This window comes from Mya arenaria, chromosome 2 (genome assembly GCF_026914265.1).
Source record: "Mya arenaria isolate MELC-2E11 chromosome 2, ASM2691426v1".
Lineage (NCBI taxonomy): Eukaryota > Metazoa > Mollusca > Bivalvia > Myida > Myidae > Mya > Mya arenaria.
Genome location: NC_069123.1, coordinates 512,481 through 530,301, shown reverse-complemented (window position 1 = coordinate 530,301; position 17,821 = coordinate 512,481). Strand labels below are relative to the sequence as shown.

General features: G+C 33.9%; 1 protein-coding gene across 2 annotated transcripts in view; it reads left to right on the top strand.

The window, feature by feature from the left end:
• The window catches only part of LOC128204487 (eukaryotic elongation factor 2 kinase-like), a 30,169-nt gene extending 13,934 nt beyond the window's left edge, over nucleotides 1-16,235 (top strand). The window contains exons 5-13 of one of the 2 annotated variants that reach the window (XM_052905904.1): nucleotides 517-663; nucleotides 2,255-2,515; nucleotides 2,835-3,098; nucleotides 3,396-3,428; nucleotides 7,138-7,263; nucleotides 7,873-8,064; nucleotides 8,541-8,665; nucleotides 10,405-10,586; nucleotides 11,870-16,235. In XM_052905904.1, coding sequence (XP_052761864.1) covers nucleotides 517-663; nucleotides 2,255-2,515; nucleotides 2,835-3,098; nucleotides 3,396-3,428; nucleotides 7,138-7,263; nucleotides 7,873-8,064; nucleotides 8,541-8,665; nucleotides 10,405-10,586; nucleotides 11,870-11,988 — 1,449 coding nt within the window. In that variant the 3' untranslated portion in view covers nucleotides 11,989-16,235. The remainder of the gene's footprint in view (nucleotides 1-516; nucleotides 664-2,254; nucleotides 2,516-2,834; nucleotides 3,099-3,395; nucleotides 3,429-7,137; nucleotides 7,264-7,872; nucleotides 8,065-8,540; nucleotides 8,666-10,404; nucleotides 10,587-11,869) is intronic. The other variant, XM_052905911.1, reaches the window with a different exon arrangement.
• The last annotated feature ends 1,586 nt before the right edge of the window (nucleotides 16,236-17,821 follow it).

The following is a 17,821-nucleotide window of genomic DNA, read 5'->3' as shown; positions in this document are numbered from 1 at the left end:
TATCTAAATTTGCAAGTCATTTGGTATCAGAAATCTCCAACCAAAATCATCTTGGTCTGTACCTAATGTATGACATTGTAAAGCATAGCCTCATTCCTTTTGTCTAATTACTGAAAATAACATACCACTTTTAATGCAAGAAAATATATGTCAAAATCCCAGGGGTAGCATGTGTAAGAATTAAACAAAATGTTAGGTAGAAACTGTCTAAGACTGTTTCCCAAATGGCAAGACATCATTTCATTTTAATTTCCTCAACTTCTTGTTTATTTTCAATGTTGGCTCAAGTTTAATTCACAAGCAAAAAATGAAACCAAGATAATTTTAATTTACAACTAAGATTAGAAATCAACTAAGATCTTTATGGAAATGGCCCCCATGATGTCCGTCAAAATTGAATATATCCAGAATCACTACATGTAGCTGCAGAGAGTCAAAACAATGATAAGTGCATCTAGTCTGCTTAAATGGAAGTGAAATATTGCACATTCTTAAAAATCACACATTCTTTTTCAGGTGGACATATTCCAGATGTACATTCTTGAGTTCAAGAACCGACCAGATTCACCGCTGTACCATTGCGAGCATCTGATCGAGGGCAACTATATCAAGTATAACTCAAACTCAGGATTTGTGGACGCTAAGCTGAGAAATACACCACAGGTAAGACATAATTGCAGTCTGTGTTGAATTTTAGTTTTCAGAGGCTTTGAGAAGTAAAAAAGACCAATTATGGGCCAATTGTTCAAAACTTTGTTAAAGTTAACAACATGATTAACAACATTGTTGTTAACTTTTAAATGTGAGATATTTGATTATGAGCTCATAAATTTCCATAAATCAAGTACAGCTGAAATAGTTGTCTCAAATCTTGTTATAAATGCTGCTGATCACAAATTTAACCATTAACTTTCAAGATCAGTAAAGATTTGGAAGTTAACAACGAGGATGTTAACAATGTTGTTAACTTAAACAACATTCTAAACAATCGGCCCATTGTCACATAATTGCTTCAATCCTAGTTAGTGCAGTTTAGAGATTAATATTTGTCATTGCTATCACAGTTTAGAGATTAATATGTGTCATTGCTATCACAGTTTAGAGATTAATATTTGTCATTGCTATCACAGTTTAGAGATTAATATTTGTCATTGCTATCACAGTTTAGAGATTAATATGTTTCATTGCTATCACAGTTTAGAGATTAATATTTGTCATTGCTATCACAGTTAAGAGATTAATATTTGTCATTGCTATCACAGTTTAGAGATTAATATGTGTCATTGCTATCACAGTTTAGAGATTAATATGTGTCATAGGTATTAACACATCTACGCACCATAATGCTCGAAAACATATCTCAACATGTGATTAGACTTTATATAAGTATGCATACTTGTTTATCTTCTAAATAATGCTATAAAGTGCAAACCGCTGTTTTATTACAAAAACATTTAGTCATCAGCGTGCAGCATAATTAAAACAGCTGTCACTGATGGCTGATCACCAGGTTGTTTTCCAAGTTAGGTGTGATCTCATGAACATGTGATATTACTGGATCAATATAATCTGCCTTGAAAATCAAGTCGCAGTAAAACATCGCAGAACTGTACATAGCTATGTTGAGTCATTATAATTTAAATAATATCATTGTTTTACCCCAAAATGGGCTATTGTCATTGCTTGATCAATATTGTTGTTGGCGTTGGAAAATTTAAGGCTAATGCAGAATCCTTGTTAGTGATGCTTCTATTTTCTTCCTCTTAAGAACATCTGTAAATTACAGTCAGTTTTGATGTTTGATAAGATTTCGTTTTCTATCAGGGTCTGTATTTCATAGTCATTATTAAAGTGACACTCATAATCAAAATCAATACATACACATGTATAACAAACATATATTTTGAGTGGTAAACCTTTAACTTCTTACTAAATTACGCCTTTATTGAAAATATTAGTAACTGATAACAAGATTGTAACCCTCTATTTACTAGCTTTAAACGCACAATTATTAAATGATTGGTGAGTGCTAAAAGATTTAGTGTTAACTACTATTGTCTCATAAGGTAGAAATACCATGTTTTCTGTAACTTTCTTTCAAATTAAATTTGGTATCCTTCATAAGAACCATTGTTTTTGACATTTATTCATCCTTTTTGGTATATTAAAACAATTGCATTAATTGTGGTAAATCTGATTTGGGAGTAAGAGTACATCTTTAAAAGTGTTATCAAAACAAGGAATCTTTGTTCAGGCTTTTAGTCACTTCACGTTTGAGCGGTCCGGCCACCAGATGATCGTGGTAGACATTCAGGGCGTGGGCGATCTCTACACTGACCCCCAACTCCACACAATTGATGGAAAAGATTACGGTGACGGGAATCTTGGCGCGAAAGGCATGGCGTTGTTCTTCTACAGTCATGTTTGCAATGATATCTGTCATAGCTTGGGCTTGACACAGTTCGATATCTCCGAGAACGAGACAAAGATGCAGAATGACAATGAAAAGATGGCGGTAGGTTAAAGCAGCATTTCATTAGATACTTGTTTTAACTCTTGTTTTAACTGTATTTCAGTAGACACTAAGTCTTGTTCAAACTGTATTTCAGTAGACACTAAGTCTTGTTTAAATAGTATTTCAGTAAACACTTGTTTACTTGACATTTCTTTGGGGAGGGCAGAAAAATGGTGGCTACTTTGATGAAATTAAATCAACAACATATTAAATGCTAACTTTATCTGTAAAATTAACAACCAAAACAAATTTGGAAAGAAGCTTGCTGTAATGTAACAAAATAGTACAAGAAATATATTGTGATGTGTTTCCATTACAGGCCATGGTAGCGGCTTGCACAATGGCGCGGGGAAATGAAGAACTTTGTCAAACCCCATCTCCGGGAGAAAGTATCGATATCACCTTGGTGTTAAAACGTCAACGATCCACGTCACAGAGTGATTCTGGATTTGACGGGATGTTAACTCCCTTGGATGAGGAGCCAATGTCACTGGAGACCGGGTCACCGATCCGCAGTCCAGCCTATCAGAGAATGCGAGTGCGCTACTGTAGCGAGTCAGAGAGCTCAATTACTTCAACGCAGGTTAGAATTTGAAGTTTGCTTTATTCATTGATGACAGTCAGTCTTTATTTAGCAGGAGAAGTTTTCTTACGTTTAAGGTTTTAAGTTGGATAGAGAGTGGTTAAATGCAAATTCATCTGATATTTTTTAATTGGATCTGAGGCTGATTGTTTTTAAAATTTGCTTTATCCATAGAAAAGGTCATGAAAATTTAAGGATAAATTGCCATACAATCATTTTTTTTTTTGTTTCCGTATATATTTGAAGTTTCTTTTTATCAATATGAATGCAAGCCTTTTAGTTTTTTACAAATTCTAGGGTGAGAGGCGAGATTCATTGCTGCATCAAAGGGTACGATAAAAAAAAATGTTCAACATGCGTGACCCCCTCACATAAGCCCTCAACCACTTGTGCAGAATCTTTTTGGTCTTATTTGCATTCATTCAAGCTACTAACACATGTTTTGAATGATCATGTAATTTGACCTATTTAATTTATGTATACATGTGTCTGTTTTTCACGGTTCATGAGCATCTATATATAGAAGCAGGGAGCTCAGTGTTAGAGTGCATTTTTTAAGTGCAAGGTTCTGTTAAGATCAATTGAGCCACAAAAAAAGATGAAAAAGGAAGATTGATCATTACTCGAAGGCAAATGTTGCTTTACACACGTCACTGTTAAGTTGGAGGGAGATAGATGAGTTTTAGCTCAGTTTATGTAAATGCTGTCAATCCAATTAATTTGAGCGAAATGTATAGTTGAATTTTCATACAGATATTTTTAAATTTTATGTCCTGTGAGTTTCCGTCAAAACTTAAGGATTTAAATGTAAATGAATTCTACAAGTAAACAACTGGTTGATGGCTTGATAGTTTGAAACTAACACTTTTTCGCCAAGGCTTGCTTTTGATTCTGATAATACTTTTTAAGTGTATTTGATTGTCTGTTTCTTTTCCTTTCTACTCAAATTGAGAAATAATGTGGAAAGGAAATGTTGAGAGGTTCACATTATATATGTGTATTTTGAAATTTCACTTTTTACTTTTTGTCTTGGTATTTATAAATAGGATGTAGATTTCGATAGAGCGATTGAGCTAGCTGGCAAGATTTGTAATATCTTGGCAATATCTTTGAAATATTTACAAGACTTGAAATAGTATGTTATCAGATCTGGATGATATTTTATGATATTTAACTTGGGGGCGAACGGAAATACTTAAAACATGGTTTTATCAAATCGAAAGCAGAAACGATGACTCATCTGTGTATAGATTTTCTAACTTTGGAGTACACTATTATATCAGAGTTATTTTTAGATTATTGACTGTATAAATAGGTGAACTAAGGGATAGAATATCCGATATTGCATCATTCACGTACAATGCATACAGGGTACTGGTCACATATACCATAGATTGTTCACATGTAACGCAATATTCTATTTTTAGAGACTATATCACCACTTTAAACCTTAGAAAACCATTATTTAGAATCGAAAGATTTCACACACCATGCTAAAAATAAACTGAACAGTTAATTAAAAATATTAACTAATATTCACCTTATTTTACGTAAAAGATATATACATTTATATTTAATATAATGAAAATTCTTAAGAATCATTGAAAATTCTTTAGAGGCATTTTTAATGTATTTCAAACATTGCAGCCCCCAAAAAGGCGTTTGTTGGCCCCTCTCTCTGAGGTAATCTTTTGTAAGGGTCTCCCGTTTATTTTCCATTCCTATTGAATTCCCCATATTTCCCTTAATCCTAAAAGTTGATGATTGTGGTTTATACTAAATCTGACCACTGCAATAAAAAGGTCTAAGATTAACATTGAGCTAATCCGCCTTTCAACTTTGGTAACCAAAAAATGGGTCACATGAAAATATATTATTTATATTTTTTTACTTTATTATTAATTATTTATTTTGCATATATATAACATAATAATACAACTTATAAAATGGCATGTTTTTACAGTCATGTAAATAAAGGATAATTATGTAAATATAGGAAGGAAACTTTAAGTGTAATTGTAAGTGTCCAATGTCATGGACTAACTTCGGTGTAATTATTTATATCTTGTAAACTACTAAGCTGCTCAGGTTTATTTTGGCTGTGTGTGCAAATTGAGGCTTAATATTCACTGAACCATGGTTTAATGATAGGCACATACAATTCATTACTTTCAATTATTATCCCCGGATAAACATTCTTTGTAAACTTGAGAGGATTGGTGATAACAAATCATTGCTGTGTGGGTGCAGACAAGCCACTAACCACAGTTGGGAGTTTAACGCACCCAGTTGAAAAATATTTAAAAAAAAAAACCATATGCATTGAGGCCACATTTGATTAATAGTTTGTTCACATAATGCATTTTTTAATATCGGAAAATAGCTATCTAAGCTAGTGTTATTTTGTTTACCATAATGCTCCAGTCAATTGTAACCACGGCCCCCGTACTCCGAACTGCGGGGCCACCTGGAAGGTAAAAACACAGCCCATTTCCCCCGCTATCCCCGGTATGCCCCCGGACCTGGGGGAGGGGGCGTGGTTACAATTGACTGGTGCATAACCGAAAGATTATCTAAACTTCTTTGACTTCCTGTCCGACTTACACAATTGCCTGTGATCCTAAGGTTGTTTTTTTACCTCCGTTAACTGGTGATCATATTTTGTTTTGTATAAAATAATAAAACAAACAAACACCTACTTTCCGTTGTTGGTAAGGAAATACCAAAAAAAAACTGTGATGTCATTTTGGCACAGTATGATAAGTTTATTTGTTTTGGTGCACCCTTGAATCGTATGAGGAAAACAAATATATAAATGAATCGGACTACTTCCTTGAAGAAATCTATACGGAAAATAAATCATATTAATATGGAAGATTAAATATCAACAAGATAAAATTTCTTAATATGATATATCAAATATAAACAAGATTTCCCAACATGCAAAAACAGTTGTTGTATTTTCAAGGCTGTAAATAGAAAAATCTTAACTGTCCTAGATATTCATTGAATTGAGTCTATTGGCAATTTTGGCGAGATTCAAATATCATTTAATATATGTATTCAATTTCTTTAACTTGTTTACTGAAATTGAATTTTGCAATATGTAATCATTTGATAGCATGAAAGTTTCAATTAATGTTAAAGTCAGACATTAAAATGTCTTGAAAGAAGTTGTTAGAAATTTTGATAAAAAAAAATAATCTCATAGATTTCATGTTGGCTACAATTTTTTGTTGATATGTATTTAACAAAAAAAATCCAAATCAAAACAATGTCTTTAAAAAAAAAAAAAAATTAAATCTGCAAAATCAAAAACAATTGCAACAAGCAGTTTGGTCAAATACAAAAAAAAAAGAAATTATGTTTTATACTAGTGCACCCAAATTAATCTTAGGGAAGGACCCCAAAACTCCCCCCCCCCTCCCCATCATATTTAGAGGTTATTTTGGGGGTTCCTGCTCCTGTGGCAGGGGGTGTTCACCATAACACCATAAGCTGCGATCCTAAAGTGTGCCCCCTCTTATATGAATTCCTGGATTCGTCCCTGTATGATGCTCTTATTTGACCTTCCTGGTTGACTCCACTAAATGAACGCAAGCTTTGTTTCTGCATGCTAATGGATTAAAACAGGAGTTGAATGATGCGTTTCCTTTGATAACCACTTAATATCATTCAACTTATCAAATGTATACATGTGGGCGAAGAGTTTGTGTGCGATGTACTCTTGTGTTATGGCAGTTGTCGGAAATTGAATATTTATCAGATGCAATGTACATGTATCCAAGTTTCAAGTAAACTTACAGAATAACGCGCATTCAAACTTACTTGTGAAGCTTTCAGATTTACCATTGAAATTTTGAATTCTCAAATACTAATTGAGATCAGAGAATGAATATCTTTAGTCTCATTACTGCACGCCCCTTGTCAGGAATAGCCCACCTCAAGATTCCATTGATTGAAAAATCAAGGATCAAACTTTTTACTTTACCTTGTTTGTCCATCTTTCTGACATATACAATCTTGTTTTTCCCCACAGGAGGAGGACATCCGAAACTTCCAACTGCAGATACAACAGAGGCACCGACCCTCATGCGTCGCTCTGGAGAAGGACCTGCGTAAGGCTAACTTCACCAGCAAATTCAATGATTCGGCACTTGGGAAGGTATGATGTAACCTTTTTGTTAAAATATTAGTTTGTCTGTTGTTGTTATTTAAACTTAAAAGTTGAGGTATATTATCATAGCTGTGGTGTCATTGTTATTATAAGTTTGCAAAACTTCCTTATCAACCATGTTAAAGACATTCTCGTGATATAATTTTAGCATTTATTGTATGAACAAAACTTCTTGTGGTATGCATCATGGGCCCCCTTTCAATATCGTAAGGCTTAAGATCATCAAATTCCAGACTTAACCTTGTTTTGGGCCTAAATTGCGTTTTAATAATAAAAATATGATTAAGACATTTATTGTATTATGAATATGATAGATCTGACCTTGTAAATTTACAAGCGTACTTGAGCACTCTTAAGCAGGGCAATTGTTGAAACCATGCCCTGGCTGCTTACCTCATATTTAGCTCTTTGCTTCTGCAAATTAAAACCGAAATTAAGATGTTGGCATAGTATTTGTGCTATTGCTACCATTAGTTTAATTGGTTGTGGCATCTTACCAATGCTATATTTGTTCCTTTCAAGTAAAACACAGAATAGTTTAACAGTATGAAGATAAACCTGTCAACATGAATGATAAAATTTCAAGCAATTTTACAGATTCACCACGAGATGGCAAAGTATCACGAGGTCGGTCGATTCTGTGACAAGAAAGATGCTGACATTGACTGGGACTCAGCTCTCTTCCACGAGATTCACGCTGCTGAGCTCGGGGAGCTAGAGGCCATCCTGACAATGGCAAAACTCTACCTCGGCATGGAGAGGGACGTTCTCATCAACTGTGTTGTTGCGGTACGGAAACTTTTTGTGGTTAAAACTCACCTTTCTATTATGCCATCTGATTATCATTAAATAATGTTTAAGTCTCATTTGTGGAAAAAAGAAGGGTTGTATTAACACAGCCCCCCCCCCCCCCCCCCCCCCCGGTTTTATTGTTGCGAACATGAAACTTTGTACATATGTTCCCAATGACATTGAGTTATAAGTATAAATTTCCATACCCCCAGCTAAAATAATGTGGAGTGCAATACTCAAGAAATGTTCTCGTCAGATTAATGGCACTTGATTAACTATGAGAAATGAGCATGTGTTTACACCCAGAGTACCTGGAAGAGACCACATGTTTGACTTGGTGACCACAAACCACACTCACTTCAGCTCTGGCTGGGAATCTAACCGGGAATGCATGGTGAGACCTGAGGATCTAGCTACTGTGCTTATTATACAACCTATTATTTGCCATCTAAATGTATATACATTAATTATAGGAAGATGAGGACAACGTAGAGCTTGGTTTTGACTACATGGTGCAAGCAGCTGACGCTGGAGATCGGGGAGCCATGATCTATGTTGCTAAGGCGTTTGCGACTGGCCTGAACCTTGGAAAGAGAAGGTGTGTATTTTGTGATGATGATTTGAATGGGGGGGGGGGGGGGGGGGGGTCAAAATATTTTCAGCCTTTATAAGTAAATGGGTGTGTGCTTTGGTGGGGGGGTGGGGGTGCCTGTAATACAAATATTGAGTCAATTGTTCAGGACTTTGCTAAAGTTTACAATATGATTTTGTTAACTTTTAAACGTGAAATATTTGATTTTTTGCAAATATATTTATATAAAACAAGTTCAGCTGAAACTGTTAACCAAAGTCTTGTTAAAACACTGCAGATCACAAGGGTATCCATAAAACTTACAGAGCAGTAAAGATTTGGAAGTTCACAACGATGATGTTAACAATGTTGGTAACTTTAACAAGGTTCTGAAAAGCCGGCCTATTGAGTTGAGATATTAAAACTTTGTTAAAACTGCTATCCTGGTGTCAATGCAGGCTTTCACTATGTTGGTACCAATTTTGAACAGACATCTTTTATATTTTATTGGATTATTTAAAATATATGAAGGAAAGTTAATAATGAACTACTTGCTTATGTAGAAGCTATCAAAATTATACATGTACACTTTGCATATATAGTTATGAGTATAACAAGGTTATAATTTACGCAGTGTTTACGGAAGTGAATTGACCTATATGGAACATGAGACGTATCTAATGTTGATAAGTACAGGTAAATACTTGACAGCTATGGTGACATTTATCACATGTTGACACAAGGCAGCATATCGGCTGATTTGGGCTACAAATCAAAGTATTATTTTTATCAGTTTATTTATTATGAGATATGTGAGGCGATGTTTGAAGTAAACAAGATTTTATCAACACATCAGCGATATCTGAAAACCATGATTTATTGAGATTGTTGATGTGGAAATCTGCAGAATAGTGCTGACTAGACAGTATATCAAAAATCCAGACATAATATTTCAAAACATTTCAAATGCTAACATTTTCAGGTGTTGGAATCTGTACTAATGCCTTTATTATTGAACTTGGTGACATTCTTAGATTGAGATGCTTTAAAAGTTGTTTATTTTTTTTGTCTGAGGAAAAGGTTGAAATTTCATAAACCTGGGAATCATTATCAACTCATGTGCCTGCACTTAAATAAGCAACATCTATTGGCAAATGATCAAGGAAGAATCTGAGTGTCATATATGAGGGTTTTAGGCAAAACAGACCCAACTCCACAAAGAAACTGAAGGATTTAAGTCTGTCTTGCATCGAGTCCTCAATTAGTGCCAAGGACCACCTTTTCTACAGCCCTGAATAACTATGACTATTAAAGCAGTTCATTTGTTGTGCTCAAAGTGAAATGGTTCAACATAATGTAACAGACTGCACATACGGTTACAATAAAATGAGAGAACTCTTACAAAAATAGTTCCATAATTATTTTTTTTCATTTTTGGGAAGTAAAACCTTGAGTAAATATGAAGTTTTCACATGTTATATGATACATGTATTTAAAACTCTCTAAGCCTTGCTCTCCCAGAGAGAGATATTCTTTGAAAAAAAGCATTTATCAGCATAAACATCAGATAACTGTTGACTGCTTCATGATCAGATAAAGAAAGTTAAGATTTTTTTTTAAACCATCAGCATTCAATATCAAGTCAAAATGCTATCCATAGTTGTGAGGATGCTTGGTCCTGTATGAACAAGAGAAAGTTGACTGCTACATGTGAAAAAAATACCATCAGTGAATAACTTTAAATAATCGCTACGAAACTATTGCAGGGAGATGTCGTGGGAAGATGCTATCCACTGGTATGACGAGGCCTTGACCTCAATGAATGACAATGATGAGGGTGGAGAGTACGATTCCACCATGTACGACCCTCCGTTCACAATTATGGCGAACATGGCGGAAATGTACTTGGCAGGCGGACATGGGCTCGAGAAATCGCCTGAACGTGCAGGTATTGATTCTGTTTGTATATTTTTTATAATAACTTGACAATACGCCATCCGCTGCTAACCATAATTGCCTAGAAGGCAGACAATTTGCCATAATTGTCCAGATGGCAGACATGAATTTACAATGTTATAGGGTTTATTAAGTTGTTTATGAAAATCAAATTGTTTATAAAAATTCAATAAACTTGCATGACTCAACTTAATTAACTATTGTTTGTTTACATTATAATTTCCAAAATGATGAAATATGTGTTTACAAGGCCTGAACAGATTGCACAGTTACATGTATTTTGGTATTATCATCAGTTTTGGAGACTTTGTTATCATCATGCATACGCTTCAGTCTTTAAAGTTGGCACCAACATGAATAACTTTCAAAATATTCACATGAAACTTTGCACACATGCTAATAAGCATTTTGTTAACGCAATGTACATGTATATGTCTGTTCATCGTTAAATTATTTGCATTGTATTTTGTTGAAATGTTTGATCAAGGGTCATTTTGACCTATTTCAAACACATCGTTTGTATAACTATTTTGATGAATAAATGTTCCTCTTCATTCTAACTGTGAAATAAACACAGGTATTGGTACAGGCCTGTTACCAGAACTTCTAATTTTTTACTCCCTTGTTGTTAATTTTTCCGAAAAAGGAGTTGAATTGGCTATGCCCCACTCTTCAAAATTAATTCCTCACTGACCATGCTTGCACTTAAACACAAACCAATCAATTACAAAAAAAACACAAACCAATCAATTACAAAAAAAACACAAACCAATCAATTACAAAAAAAACACAAACCAATCAATTACAAAAAAAACACAAACCAATCAATTACAAAAAAAACACAAACCAATCAATTACAAAAAAACAACACAAACCAATCAATTACAAAAAAAAACACAAACCAATCAATTACAAAAAAAACACAAACCAATCAATTACAAAAAAAACACAAACCAATCAATTACAAAAAAAACACAAACCAATCAATTACAAAAAAAACACAAACCAATCAATTACAAAAAAAAACACAAACCAATCAATTACATTTTTTAGACATTTTGACAAACGGTTTTGATGCACAAAATCCCTTGATTGTTCATGGTTTTCAATTAGATTTGTTTTGGGGTAAATGCGTACCTATTCTGGAGCTACACATAACTATGGCTCAAATAATTGTTGATTAATGCCTTGGCCGATTGAGAAGAGTGGACAAGCGTGGACAACCACTGGCAATACTCTTGTTGTACTTACATTTCTTCTGTTGTATAATTCCAGCGGAGATGTACAACCAGGCAGCCGAGTCAGCTATGGAAGGGATGAAAGGACGCCTGGCCAGCAAGTATTACGCCCTCGCTGAGGAGGCAGGTGCCCTGTGTGAGGCAGAGGAAGAGTAGCGAGGTGAAGTGTAGTGAAATGAAGTGTAGCGAGGTGAAGTGTAACGAGGTCAAGAGTAGTTTGAAGGAGAGTAGCGAGAAGGGGTCTGGTGCTGTCACCTGTATTCTGATCATCGACTTTCAAAACCTATCCTATGTCAACAACATATGTCCGATAATCTGGAGAAGGCTTATCATTACACATCCTGAACAAACTTTATTGTCTTGTACATAAAGATAACTGGTGCCCATTGTGTCTTCATTGAAAACAACTGTCCTGTCTTCTGAACAAAGACTTTAGGAAGAGTTGTGAGATAGAATCACATACCTGTTCATGACTTTGGAACAATAATTGATGTAAGGAGGTAGCAGGGAGCCCATGTGACTTAGTTGTAGAAGTGGTAGTAGAGACAATGAATGTATGTGTTGAAAAGGATTACATTCTGGTTGAGGGGTCACATGTCTCATTTGTGGAATGATTTGAACATGTTTGTGTATCTCTACGAATGGTCAGATTGTGACAACTGTAACGTCTGCGAGTTAACTATACATATGCCAAGAATAAAATGTCTCGTTGGACATTACCTGTAACCGTGTACTCAAGACTTAGTCAATGTTTGATGAAACTCCTCGGATCGGAAACTAAGGTCAACAACTGGCAAGACTTAGTTTGAATTAATTTCAGACTCACAATTAATTTCAGACTCACAATTAATTTGAGACTCAACCAACTTGGGAATTTCTTTGACGACTATGACAGATTTATAGAGAATTTGACACCAAATTAATCATCTGTTTGTCAAAACCCACATTTTTTGTGGGATACCAATCGGATAGAGTATATAACACGAATATAATGATCAGATTGTCAAAACCTCCATTTTTTGTGGGACAACAATTGTTTAAACATTTAACCCATTTCAACCAAACATAATCATGTATATCTATATGTTGGACGTTCTAAAAAAAGAAAGAATGGCAAATCATACATACAGAGGATCAGTGCTAGATACAGTTAGGTGCAAGTCAATGTTTATTAGCTATTACAAGCTTATATACGCAGAAATAAATCTGTATATATCATATACCCAAGACGTTTCAACTGTGGTGACAACTAGTGAAACCATTTACTGACTTCGAGACAGTGTTATGGTTGCTATTGGCTGTTTCCACAGAGAATTGACGAATGCTGTAGTTTGCTGTTGTATTTATAACTCAAATAGTTTTGTAGTCTTTGATTGCTATCTTACTTCATACGAAATAGATAGTGGTTTAAGGTAATCAGATATTGTGTTTCTTAAATTGTGTTTGAAGTTTTTTTTGTAAATATTTCTTTGTATTGTGTATTACTATGTACCGTAATCTTCGTGTGGGTTTTTAAATGATTTGTGATATGGATTGTTTAAAGCATTACTTTTTTGTGTTCAGTTAAAGTTCATATTATTTTTGGGCGGCAAAAACTGTTAAAAATAAAAATTGATTGGATTTGGCCTTCCCCATTTATTGATATTTTTCTTCAAACATTTTTGCTCAGTTTAAACCACTAGTCGAATTGTTGAAGTACCAGAGATCTCTATAAATGATCGAACTGGATAATACTACTTAAATGGCAAAACATTATTAACAGGAAAATCATGAATAGAGTGATTATTAGTAATTTGTGTTTTTACTTGAAAATATTTGTCCGTTTTATAATCCTTGTGTGACAAAAAATGATTTTGTGATAATGTTTTAATTGTTCAAGGTGAAATTCATTATCATGTTTGTAAATACTCATTTTTGCTTGAGCTTGATAGTAATTTCAGGTTCTTTATGTTGATGCATTGATTCCATATTAATTTATTTTTTTTGATGGATTTCAATTTCAATGTGGTAAGCTTTGTACATTCCGCAATTTTGCTCATTAATTTCATCATCTCTTTCCCATCATTGTTTAAGACGAAAACAAAATGCATTTAACAGATATTTTTTTCTTTCAACATTTCTTTTCTAAATGCGACAAATGGTTTTTAACCATACTTAACTTGTCTAAGGCTTTTGTCTAAGGTTTACTGTTTTAATGGGAATTTAGTGGATTATGAAGTCAATTATCAGTACTAATTTACAAAAACAAAATCAAAATTGTTATGAAATTTGATTCAACTTCTTGATATTAGATAAATGAAATTTGATTCAACTTCTGAAGTTTGATTCGACTTCTGATACTAGATAATGAAATAAGAGACAACTTCTAAAAATAGGTTAATAAAATATGATATGAATTCTGACAAAGGGTTATTTTTTTCTAACTGGATCGTGGCTTATTTTAAGTTTATAATGCTTTTCGTGTAAATGTATAAGCTTACCATTTCTAGGTCGTTTTGGTGTAACCAAATGTTTGTCTTGTATATATTTTCAAAGAACAGAATCATTGCTGGATACTATAGGGCATCTCATGTACAGTATCTGTATGGATGTAGTGTGGTGGTTGTGTGGTGGTTGTATGCAGGTTGTGTGGTTGTGTGTTACATTATAAACTACATGACTCTTTAAACAAACAGCTATGTAAATATTTGCTTCAATGGTCTCATATTTTATATATTTTTGTAGATTATTATAAACCCTGGTAACATGGTATGTCCCATTTTTTCTATTTTATTATATACATGTATGTAGAGGTGTTTTTGTTTCTCAAAACCTTGTTGAAAAAACGCATTTGCAAATGACTTTTTTCCTTTAAATTTTATTGTGTAATCTCTTTGTTATAGTTTTTCATTATTCTTTTTACTATTTACTGTTATGCACTTCTTTATGCAATAAAAAATGAGCTTCTATATGTAACCATTATTCAATTTTTTATTGATCTGCTGAATAATTAAATGGATTTTCCTCACTAGGTGCTGTTTTGTAGTATTTTTGTACTTAAAGTTGTTAAACTCTGTTCACACAAGGAATGTGGATGGTCCGTTATGTAACCAGAATCGTGACATTTGTTGATTAAAACAATTGAAAAATTATTTATGAAAATTAAATATGAAAATTTCATGATATTAAAATAAAAACAAGTTATTAGGTATTCTGTGGTTTTCTAAGATTTTTTTCCATTCTTTATTATTATCAGCTCACCTGAGGATTGATACTTATGCTGATATTTTTGACCTGTTGTATATTGTGCAAAATGTCCAAGACAACTAACCTACAGTACTGTTATTGGCTAATTCATGCTGTTTTTATATGGGAGACCAAGTAACTTACATTGTAGTTATTACAACCATTTTCATTGACTTTGTATCAAGCTCTGGTAAGCAGTTTCAAATATATATTAAACAAATACATTCAAAATGAAAGAAATCATTTCAACAAAACAACCAACAAACTGACCCACTGTAAGCAGGTTTCAGGTAGTAGTTTTTCATTAGTAACAATGAAACCCCTTATTTAGATGTCTTGGTTATAACTGTCTTGCAGCATATGAGATAGGAATTGTTAATTCGTATATTTTTCTATGTCTCCCTAAACTTAAATTTTTGAGTGTATAATTTCTCCGTCTTCTTTCTGTCCTAAGTATCTCAGGTGAACAACTTTGGGTTGGGTTAAATATTTTTGTACTTTGCATAATGATTTTCTTGTTGTATACTCAGAACATATATAATATGATGTTTGTGCATTATTTTATATTCTTCTTTGTTATGTTTTTAGAGCTAGCTATTCTATTATTAACTAAGATGGTTGATGATAAGTTTGTTTTCAACGAGGAAAGTAGGTCTTGGATTAAGAAGGCTTCCTTGTTTTGCACATAGGTCTTTCATGTAGCGTAAGAAAGCTTCCTTGATTGCATAGACTTCTTTTGCAGGATTTTTGAGTTGTCCTTACAGTAGTTGAAGGCTTGTTTTTATATGGATTATGTTTTTTTCAACTAACCTTGCCCTGTGTTTTGGCACACCATGTTAGCAGTGGCTATCATGTACCATTCGGTGGTATGTGTTTGGTTTGTAAATTGTATTAATATTGATATTGAAATGTTAAAATACTGGTAAAGCTTTCGACATTTTATATATAAGAGGAAAAACTCTTGGTACATAGAGTTAGTGCTCTTGAAATTGTGAACTGAGATTTTTAGCTCTGTATGCTGTGACTTCTACGTCTCTTGAAATTCAAAGTTATTGCCCTTGGTACAGAAAAGACTTTTGGGAGTTACCGCCCTTGATATCTTTAACAGGCATTGTACTGTTCATGTTTCTTGTGTTGAAATATGTTATGCTTGATTCTGAATAAAAGTCGAAAAATTATACTGTGTTTTACCTTTGTCAATGACTTCCATTTTATGTTTTGCTCCTTGTCTTCAGCATAGCAAATTATTTTGGTGTAACTTTGTACAACTTGTGAAATGTCACCACATGGAGCCAATGTGCAAAATGCATTCTCCATCTATGCACTTACAAGGTTGATACCACACTTATGGGTTAAATTAAATGTCAGATATCATATTTCATTTCTTGTGTTTGCTCTATTAACGAATAAAGGATTTTGAAGTAAGTTTAACAGTGAGCTGAGTGCAGACTTTTTTGTACTAAAAAATTCAAGGCCTAACTTTATATAGCAATTTCTGTGCTTGTAAGTCCTCAACAGAAAAAGGATTTTGATACAGCTGGTCACAAATGCTCACCACAGAACCACCATAAGGTTTTCAAAATTACAGTTTGCCCTCCATCATAGCTTACCGGAATATTTTCCAGTCTGGAATATCGTAGTTGTGTTTTTAGCTCTACTGGCCAAAGGCCAGAAGAGCTTATGCGATGGTAATGTGTACGTAGTATGTACGTCCGTAAACAATTGCTTGTGAACACGATACAGTCTTCAGTTTTGATTGTATCTCAATAAAACTTGTACAGTATTTAGATATCCATCATTGCTTAGTTCCTTTCGAAAACCATCCAGATCCGCCCCTGCATGCCTAGATTATGGGACTTGAAAGTTTGCTATTTTTAGCTAACCTATTTTTAGTCAAGTCTGTATGACCGAATTTGTCTATTTTTAGCCAAGTTTACATGTAGTCGAGTTTAGAATGAAAGGGAGACAACTTGTTTTTTTGGTTCTGCAGTTGATTTTGTGAATTCTTTACCTTGTTCTTGTTGAAAGGCCAAAGGAGATGTTTTTTTAGCTCTACTGGCCAAAGTGTCTTTAGTTCTCGCATTCATCTGAACAAAATTGGTTGTGAATGTTTGTTCAAATTATGCCCACGGGGTCTTGACTGGCCACGCCCCAGGGTTCATAGGTTTGATGTACTTCAATTGGGAAATGTTTCAAAATCTTTTTGTGTTCGCGCATCCATCTAAGAACAATTGCTTGTGAATGTTTGTTCAAATTATGCCCCTGGGGTCATTACTGGCCATCCCATGGGGTTCATAGGTTTGGTATACTTGGGAATGTTTGATTTTTTTTGTCTGAACCAGCTATGCAGACACTTGCTATTTTGAATAAGGCATACTACAGTGGTCTGCTACCATGGTTGTTCAGATTATGCCCCTGGGGTCATTACTGGCCATCCCCCGGGGTTCACATGTTTGGTATACTTAAATTGGGAATGTTTGAAAATCTTTTTGTCTCATATGTTGTCCATTGTCCACAAAGTTTGCACTCTTACGTGCTCATTGTCATATATATATAGCCATAATATAGGTAAGTTGGACAATGAGCACGCAAGAGTGACAACTTCTACCTTGGATACAAAGTGTTGAAAGACATAATTTTCTTATATGAACAACTAATATCTAATATTTACCAAACTAGCTATTAAAGCCAATTTGCTTATTAGCTCTATTAATTAGTACACTACCAAAATATCTTCAAACTATATCCATCTGCAAACAATTCA